A 9,901-nucleotide genomic window follows, 5' to 3' on the forward strand; every position below is an offset into this window, starting at 1 on the left:
TGGAAACTACCATTCACCTTACAGCTTCACTGAACTATTGAAAGTAATTGATGCCATGTCAGACTCTTTAAAGTGTCTCAGATGTTGCATTGTGATAACCCAGCATAACAGATTTTTGCATTTACTGACTTCACCAGGAACCACAAATAGTGTTAGAGGACAACGTTCCTTTTCTATTGGTGGTTTCCAGCTCCTGTGCAGTAGATCTTGACCCAGCTGATAAAAATCAGCATGTCTTCATTAATGTTACACTGGCTTTCACACCTCTTTTCTTACTGCTATATAATCCATAATGGCTTGTGTTTCAGGAACATTTATTTTTTATATGACAGCTGGCTTGACTCAACTGGTTTCAGTGATGTATTTCCTCTCACATTGTTGTTTCTTAGACTAAAGGAAGAAATTAGCCCTTAACTGTCAGACTTCTTCTATCAATACTTGATATTTATATATTCATGGTTTTCCATACTACTGAATTAATATTTAAAGGAAAAGATGCTTTGAGCTTTTAAAGGAATTTGATTGCCTTAGAAGAGCCTTTCCCTTATTAACTTATATATTGGTGTAGAATATATAGTATATTAGTGTATAGTAAGAATGTAATGCTTAGTTTAGAATGGTTAATAAGAATGTAATTTTACCTGCAGCATCTAAAATGCGAGAAAAGTCATTTTTTCCTTGGTTACTAGTACTTTACTTGGTTACTAGTACTTTGTATTTGATGGAACATATCTAAAACTTCTAGAGTACTAAAAATACTTATCAAGCCTGTATACACACGTACAGGCGCATATATATATATATGGGAAAACATATAAGCTGCACAGAAGTTTGTAAACAGATGATGGGCTGTAGGTAGCAGGTTGTACTTGCTGAAGTTGATTACAAAGCATCTATTAGGCATCAGCAAGGAAACAGGCTGGGATTTGAAGAGAAAGGAAGATACCACACAAAAGAAACATTGCATACTGCTTTGATCCATACTACAGTCTAGCTTCATTTCTTGTAATGATGGGTGAGTGAAGGCCTTAGAAAGAATTTAGTTCATCTTAGAAGAAAAATAATAGATGCTCATTGCTTTCCTTTCATTGCATTGTTTGCTACATGTTTCTTACAGCAGTGCAACTCAGTGAGATACACTGGTATAGTCTGGGATGATAGTGTCATCAAATGCATACTGGTTTAGTGACAGTAGTTCTGAAAATTGAGATAATGGGTTAACATACAGCATGTTAATAATTTGCATATTATTATCAGATGTTATACTTCTTTGGATTGTTAACTATTTGTTAAGTGACCACATGAACTAATGGCAAATTTACCAAGTGTGATTCATCAGCAGTGAAAATGACTGCCCATTTCTCTCTCTTTAGCTGTTGGTATGCAGTGGTGGAGTTACTTCCCTGGAACTGTGCTGTATCTCTTGTTGATGACAACAACAAGGAAACCATCTTTTTCTGATAATGCACAGAAATATTTTAAAGATCTAAGAAATGGAAATTATTCAGTACCACTTCAGAGAGAAAAGATACAGATTCAGCCACTTACTATCACTGTTCTGCAGGAGATGCATAAAAAATAGTGAAGGAGTATGTGCATGTGGACTCAAAACCTGTTATGGTTCCAAGAAAATCTGCGTGCTTTTAAGGATTTTAGTTGACTCACTGGAACTATACCACCTTTCCAAGAGAGAAAATACTCCTAGTTTTTACAGGAACTTTTCTGTGATTACTAAGAAAATAAATTTGGTTTGGGTGAAAGCAAAATATTATTGGAAGCTTTGGGAGAAAAGTCAGGTAAATTACATATTCTGAAGCTTTGTTTCATTTATAATCAAACAAGGTTTAGGCTAATGTGATTGAAAAGGCCAATGAAAAGTGTAGTGCTTAAAAGCTGCTCAGCAGAACACTTAATTTTCCATATAGATTTTCCTGGTCTTGTATTTTTCAGAATGGATTATAATCATGAAGATAAAGGGACTGTCTGATTCATTAAAATGGCTAGAAATCTTGTTTTCTGTTGGTAGCTCCTCAGCCACCTTCTTGAAAGACCTTACACTCTGGTAGTGGTACTAATGAACATTCCTGGTTCTTTCTGCTAGTTTTGGTCACAGGAGGCCTTAATTACACATACTGCAAACACTCAAGAATTACAGCAACAAATAATTGTATGCAACTGGAAGCTAACAAGCAGTTTGTCTCTAGCAAAGGAAGGGTGAAGGGGCTGAAAAGTAAAGAAACTACTTGAGGGAGGAAGAAAAGTGGATACACTCATATTGTCACATAAACAGAATATAGTGTGAGAGAGAAGCTTAGTAGCTTTTGCAATATACTAGTGCCAAGAGATACAAACAACAATGCAAGGAACTTAATGGTTAATTATGGGAAGATATCCATCAGCTTCTGATGAGCCTTTAAATCTCCTTCAGAGTGAGTGCATCTGATTTAAAATTGTTTGGAAACAGTGACAGCTGGCAAATACTGGTTTGGTCCAATGCAACAGAGAACAGGTCTGGAGCACAAATTCTAGCAAATGGATATTCCTGAACCACCAGGATCTTGTACTTCATGGCAGCAGGTAAAGACTCAAGGAAGTGTTTTCCCATGCTAATAAGCAGTTCTTTTTAGATGAAAGGGATGAAATCCCAAGGCCTTTGTTTTGTTGTTACTCGGTTCAGCTGACAATGAAGCAACCTCAGTCAGACATGTTCAGCCCGTCTTTCTTCTGACACACTCAGATTGAGAAACAGTAAGCCAGGAACAGTACCTGTAAAAACAATCCAAGCTCACCCCAAGATCTGACATGAAGTTTACAGGGGAGAGTGGTCAGACACAATATTCTGTCTTTAACAACAGGGACATTTTGAATTATTCTGGTATAGTAAATTGTCCTGCATCTCATACTCACAGCACTTGCTTTTTTTTAATGCAGCCACCCTAGAAGGCCCCAATTTATAGTGAGTGAATCAATAGCAAACTTCAGCGTCATCTGATAGTTTTCATGCTGAATTGTTGAGACCTGGATAACAGCAGGCAAGACCTAAGTTATAAAATAGAATTGAGCTCCAAGACCTGCAGAGAGAAGAAATTGCCTGAGGTAGGAGTTCTTTTAAGAACTTTATCATTTGCACATTTCCATGTAATTAATTGCATCCCCTTTTTTATTTCAGCACAATTAATAACACAGATTATCTCCTTTACATCAGCAATTTCCAAGTGTTCTCCATAGTGTGACCTATGCTAGAGATTCATCTGTTTTCCCAGTCTTTCTTCCCCATACTAATCCCTTCCTGCCCTTTTCCTCAAAGGCCAAATGGTGCTACAGCCTGTTAATTAAGAAGCTTGTTGAAGCAGACAAGTATTGCAAATTTGCTTAAGCTAAATATCGCCCATAGTGGTATTTCACCATTTCTGTTGCTATCTGAAGGGAGGAAGGAAGCTGCTAGCAGCCCTTTCCTAGGGGATCCTGTTGTTACCAGCGGGACGTATCAGAATTGGAAACACTAGCCCCTTCCTGAAAGGGCCCTGTGGAAGAGCATCTAAGGTAAACAGTACTTGTTCAGATAATCTGTCTGGCTTTACACTTTCTAGTGCTTGAGAGCATATGGGAACAGGTAACATCTGGTCTACTACAATATCAATCCTACTTGGCTGAGGCGTCCAGCCCCTTTGTCAGTTGCAGGTCTTAATAGCTGTAGGGACTGTGGGTGAACACTGTGTCTCATGTTAATACAAAGCTGTGCACAACGGGCTTTTAGATACATTAACAGAATTTAGATAATTAACAACAGTAGTACAGGAGTGATCTGTTGTAACAATGCTCATCTCCCTCCCACGTGGTAGCAGAGCACTCTTACAGGATGTAGCTATAGGCAAAGGCAGCCGGGGGGGGGGGGGTGTTGCTGAGTACTAAACTGTGTGTTCCTGTGCTCATCGTGCTTTAGTGTTCCCTCATCTCTTGAACGCTTAAGTGGTTTGTTGCAAGCTTAACTTTATGCACAAATTCAGTGCTATTGAAGCTGATAGCCCTCTGATAGTTTTTTGTTTGCTTCTATAAGATCAGGATTTCACGCAATGGGACTATGTTTAAGCTGTATTTTGTTCAAGCCCAGTAACCATTTTAAGATTTGATTTACATATTTTGCTACTTGAACCTATTTCTGCAAGTTGATGAACACCCAGCAAATGAATTTTTCTTTGGGCATTTGGAAAAAAAAACAAACCAACCAAACATTTCCACATGCTCGAGGAAAGAAACTTTGAATGAGCAACTAAATGTAGTTGCCCTGGAAAGCTGAATTTTGTAGTTGCATTCAGCCAGCCAGGCAATGGAAATATTTCATTTCATCAAAGTATCAAATGTTACCTGCCCAAAGTTACGTTGCATTAGTTTAATATCAAATTGCCTATTAGAGTTATTAATATCAGAGGAAACTGAGTTGTCTCCAAAGACCTTGCAAACTAAAAATGAAGACAATTCAAGTTATGTATGAGAATTGTTTTGATTTAAACACTTTCAGTGAGAATGTGTAGCACTTTAAGTGGCATTTTTTATAACTAAATATTTAGAGAAAATGCTGTAAAAATAGCATGTGAAAGCAAACAGAGGAGCTGGTAAAACCTGTTATCCCTTTTACTTTTGCTGGAAAACTGAAAACATTTTTTGAAAGTATTTTTAATATAAAAGTATGTACTACTTTTCTTCAGTAGGATGATGTCTTTCAGCAGTGGTTGCTTTGTACAAGTGTGCAGCTATGCATACAGTAAAACATCATCACCTTGACTCTAATCCTGTCTCGGAGCCAGTGGTGGGTTTTGGCTCTGCTTCCTGTTTTGGCACCCAGGAGACAATAGTTTGAACAGGTCATATGAATTATAAAAATCCTGATGTACACAAAGATTAAAGTAGGCAACTGCTTATAAATCATGCAGTTTATTAAGGAGACTGAATTCATAGGTAATTAAAAAAAACCCCACAAGTCCAAGTTAATCAGAGATACAGTGCTCATAGTTATAGGCCTTCTTCCACCATGTAAAGTAACATCAATGTAGATTAAAACGCAAAAAATTAAGAGACGTAGTTAAAAAATATCTACAAATCAATATCTTGGATTAAATGTGTCATTTCCTCTTTTTCCCTAGCTCTCCAATGATTCTTCCAAGTAACATAGATCTACTCTTATGCATGTAGATACTTGTTAAATCTTCAAACGAGCCTTTCTTCTTCAGAACTGGTGATCTCTGAATATGAGAAAATATCCCTGAAAAGTGACATGAAAATGCATATAAGTAATCAATTTCCAAACAGCAACTTGCAGCTGAATATTCAGCTTCCCACATCCATGTTTCCTTCATCTTTAGCTGCTACTGGTCCCCATTTTATCAGCATTGCCCCCAAACATCTTGTTTTGGCAATAGCCATATCCCTCCATTTGCAAATTGCCTTTCAGTGACAAGTTACTTCTACAAGATCTTTTCCTTCATCCTTCCTATAAAACTCTTCCACTTGTAGTTAGCAGAGTCAAAGCACTCCACTCCGCTCCCAGTCTTACTGACTCACCAGCTTGTCATCAACCCCCTTGCACAGTGGATGAGATCTCTCACCCTATTTAGTAGCACACTTGTCATTTCCCTGAGGAACTATGGGGCATTTTCTTTGCAATGATCTCCAAAAGCCAGCAGATTGGCTTTATTGCTTTTAGACACATTTGTCTTTCAAAAAAAGTAACCGGTTAACACAGTATCTGTTTCTCTAGCAGACTACAAATGCATAATAGAGCAGCCTTTGCCCCACTGCCCTCCCTAGCACCCTACAGCCCAGCAGAGCTGGGACAGCAAGTTGTTTCTGTCCCTGGCAGTTGGGCCAGGTGCAAGGGCTGATCTGAGCCCAGCTACCTGCCCCTGTGAGGGAGGTGTGCACAGCTGTGGCCACTCTGAGTGGCGAGGTAGCAGGGGGACTGCTGGGAGAGGAGGAAAGAGGCAGAAAAGAGGTAGAGAGGGTTTTGTGTTTGTATTCTTCAGATGTTTATACTGGGGATGTGCTATGCAGCTTCTGGAGGAGGGTCTTCTTGTACAGCTGTTCTTCAAAAAGATTGGTTGTGAGTACAAAAGCTATGTTTTTCTTGTGGTTCTTAAGTCTTATTTTGGCTTATTAAGAGTTGTTACAACTACAATATATCTAACTCCAGTGTTGTAATATATTGGAACTGTTTTTATGAACCCTGCTTTTTCATAGTGTTTGGCTTTTGTTAGGGGAAAGGGATGAGTTCCTAAAGATGCCTTGGCCAGGTAACTGCAAAGGAATCTCCCTACTTCTCATAGCTTAAAGCCAGGTAACAATTCTCTGTAGGATATCTAGGGAAGTTGTAATGCTGCTGGGTTAAGTAGGATGTTAGCTGGATGAAGGCAGTATGTAAGATAACTTACTTACAGCTGTTCTGATTTTGATGTGTTTTTCATGGATTGTGTAGAGTTTGAATAGTATCTTCAGACCTGTTAGTAACTACAATTAGGAGCCTGGCAGGACTAGATTGGTTCAGAAAACAGTGTTTGAACCCGTAAGTCTGGGCCTGGGCTGCTTCTACCAACTTCAACCACTGTCTTGGTGTGCACTCAAACAGACTTGGTTCCCAGGAGGGCAAAAAGTATGAGGAACTGTAGAAGTGCTTCTTAGGTGTGACGGAGTAGTTGTGTTCAGTACTCCTGAGAAGCTTTACCAAGGACTTCACTAGGCTTTTGGCTTGAAGGACTCTTCTGTTTTTTCTTAGAAAAGCTCAATTCCTGATACTCAATTTTCACAATGACCTCATGGGATTTATCCTCTAGTTCTGAAAACTGACACTAGAATAACGACACCTTAACATCAGAATTTCTGTGCCAAGTTCAGATCTCTGTCTTGCTTTTCCAATTCAATTATATGTTTAAGGAACTACAGTAAATGCAGCTTATAAATTGCTCCTGATTTATGATCCCATTTGCAATTAAAAAAAATTGAAATTGTGAATATCTAAGAGGAACAAGATGAAAAATGTCAGTAGGGAGCAATAAAGATGTTATCAGCAGTTGCAAAAGTAACACTATAAAGCAAAAAATCTTGCTTTATTGTTTGACTCCTAAAAGAAGCCTACTGAAAGCTATTCATACCCGCCCATGTAGACATGGAGAGAAGTACACAAGGTCATTCAAATGCTGTTAGTGCTACTCTTTGGGCTAAGAAAACAGGTTTGTACACCTCTTTACATATAAGAAGCGGTAATTCTGTTCATTGTTTGCTAGGATGCGATTTCCATCTGCAATTAATAATTGATTTCTGCTTTCACTGCCAAAACAAGGCGGTGGGGTCAGGGGTTACAAAGATTAAAACAAATCCTTGTTTGTCTTAAAATGTGAATGCTTAGTAGTGTCTTAAAATCTCTCTGTGTAGGAGTAAACAAAAGTCAGTATTAATCCCAAAACCCACACTCTTAATCTTGACTGGGACAAAAGCTCTGTGACACAGACATGAAGAGGCAAATGTAAACAAAAGGCTGAGGGGGAATTTAGACAGTAATATTCAAAGCTGCAATCCTGAAAACAAAAATTTATCTGATGCTTTAGCCTGATGAGCATCTCAGTTTTTGGTATTACTACTGCCTCATGTGTCTAAAGTTGCATTCCATTTGCACCCAAAAGTATGTCAGTCTGCTCAGGACTGAGCAACTTGTTACCTTTGTGATGTCTAAGGCCACTTGGGAACCAGAAGGGCGTTCTGTGCGGCCTGCTGTCAGCATCTCTCAACACAGCAAAGATCTTCTCAGAGCTATGTGATAGCTCAGATTCTTTGCAGAGCAGGATAGGATCCACTCCTTGCTTTTAAAATGCAAAGGGTGGTTGTTTGGCTCAGAGTTTAGAAACTGGCCCTGTGTATGTGAGGAGTTCTTCAGTCTGAGGGGATTGGTTCAAACACAACTCCTAGCTTAATGGCTAGGATACTCTCTGTAGGTAATGGGGTGAGGACCTCTCAGTCCTTCCTATCTCGAATCCTATCTTTTAATACACAAAACATTTTAAGGTTTGTGGGCAAGAGCTGGACTGTCCAGTGGTATAGCGTCCCTGGGGTGGAAGAATCCTGAGTGCAAGTCCCTTTTTTTTTTTTTTTTTTTAGAGACACTCTAATGGGCAACTGTCCAGAGAGGTTCTTCCTGATAGCATGGATGTTCCTCCCCAAACATCTTAATAACTAAGACACTGATCTAGGAAGTGGAGATAAGGATCTGAATCCATTCAAGTGGAAAGGCAGTTCTGCCTCCTCCCTGCAGGCCCTATGCAGAAGCACTTCTACCCCCTCCATCAAGTAATAGCACCTGCCCCTTTCTGAAAGTGGATGGTCTCAAGGAAAGGATGCATCTATTGGTAGCAGGATCAGAACTGAAGCCTTGGAAGGGGACTGAGATTCAGGAAAAGCTATGCTCTATGTTCCTGCTGCAAATGAGGAGGCTAAGTGACATGCTACCTTTTGCAGATCCTGCTGTAAGGTGACAGCTCTCACCTTACTGCATATGGAGATGCATACTTCAAGCCTGGGGGTTCTGCTCTGGGGCTGGAAACCTGGAGATTAGGAATGGCAGCACTTAGTGCCACAGGTTGTGTTCTTCCTTCTGAAGCTGTAGTTGTGTCTGAAAGCCTGCATGCATCTGAGTCCTAGGTCTGTTTCCATTGTGTGTTGGGCAAAGTTACCACTATGGAAAAAGGAAATATCTAGTGATTGACTACTAGATGGCAAGTAAACATAACCTTACTCTTCTGCTGAAAGACTGCTGCTCTCCCCAGCAGCATCAGGGTGATGCACTCCTGGGGTGATGCACCTCTCAGAAATGGGGTTTTCAGAATTAACCTGTCCATGGCACGATAGTGGTAAAAATGCTGGTGTGGAAGAACATCTTTGTATGTTCAGTTGCTGAGCTGCCTTCTTTGTTTGAATCCTCCTGTGTTTCACTTTCTGCTGTCCCTCCTCCCCCACCAAACTGCGACTTTAAAGCTGTCGTTAGAGTTCAGGTTATTTGGAGCTCAAATTTTTACCGAGATCACTTTGAACATAAACATAGCTGTGTACTGGACTGGGGGGAGCAGGGGGTGGTTGTGCAGCACTGTCCTCTGTTTCTGTACTATTACCACATAACGCATTAAGCCTGTATCTCTTTTCTTTCCTACTAGACTCTAGTTATTGCCCATGAGACATGTATTAAAGGATTAGTAACCTTGGTGTCTCCCTGTGAACTGAGAACGTAGAGTAGTGATGATCTGTTTGGCTTCTGCTAGCTGCCTTCTTCCTAGGCCGTGGGTTCTGGAGAGCACACAGTCCACATAGATATCCCAGAAGAGCTGAGCCAGGTCCCAGAACAGAGCCCCATGTTTCAAATTCTCTGATGATTTCAGGAAGATCATGAAGTCCCAAAAGCCACTGACAGAGTCAGAAATGCGAGGCTTCCTCATCTCCAGTAAGACGGCTGAGGAGGATTCCCAACACTGGGGGTCTGCTCGCCCAAGAGCTAGTGGATCAATTTGGTTATGGCAGAGGAAAGGTGTCACACAGAATGCTCCCATGATTAGCAGAGAGCAGGTGAGTCTCATGTTGCAGTGGCTTCTTCCTCTGCTCCCAAGGTCCATTGTGTCACTGAAACGTAACAAAAGCAAAAGAAGCTCACAGTTAAGATGCAGGAACAAAGCCCTGGTACCTTACATGATATAGGAGATGTTTCAGATGTCGATAATTGTTTCTCTGCTCTTTAAAAACTTCTGTATGCTTTTTTGCATGTACTAGTAGAGTTGCGTTACTCTGTGAAGCAGAAGCATGTGTTAAAATTTGTTAATCATCCTCAAAGCCATATGATGAACTCTCTTATCTGGAACTTCTTCATATTGAA

At 40.0% G+C, this 9,901-nt stretch overlaps 1 protein-coding gene across 1 annotated transcript; it reads right to left on the reverse strand.

Moving 5' to 3' along the window:
• Nucleotides 1-5,120: 5,120 nt before the first annotated feature.
• FAM237A (family with sequence similarity 237 member A) lies at nt 5,121-9,644 on the reverse strand. Its single transcript, XM_009637481.2, has 2 exons — nt 9,236-9,644; nt 5,121-5,260 (listed from the first exon to the last, which is right to left on the reverse strand). The coding sequence occupies exons 1-2, from the start codon at nt 9,642-9,644 to the stop codon at nt 5,121-5,123; spliced, it is 549 nt and encodes a 182-aa protein (XP_009635776.1).
• Nucleotides 9,645-9,901: the final 257 nt, after the last annotated feature.

Source organism: Egretta garzetta, unplaced genomic scaffold (genome assembly GCF_000687185.1).
Source record: "Egretta garzetta isolate BGI_Z169 unplaced genomic scaffold, ASM68718v1 scaffold474, whole genome shotgun sequence".
NCBI lineage: Eukaryota > Metazoa > Chordata > Aves > Pelecaniformes > Ardeidae > Egretta > Egretta garzetta.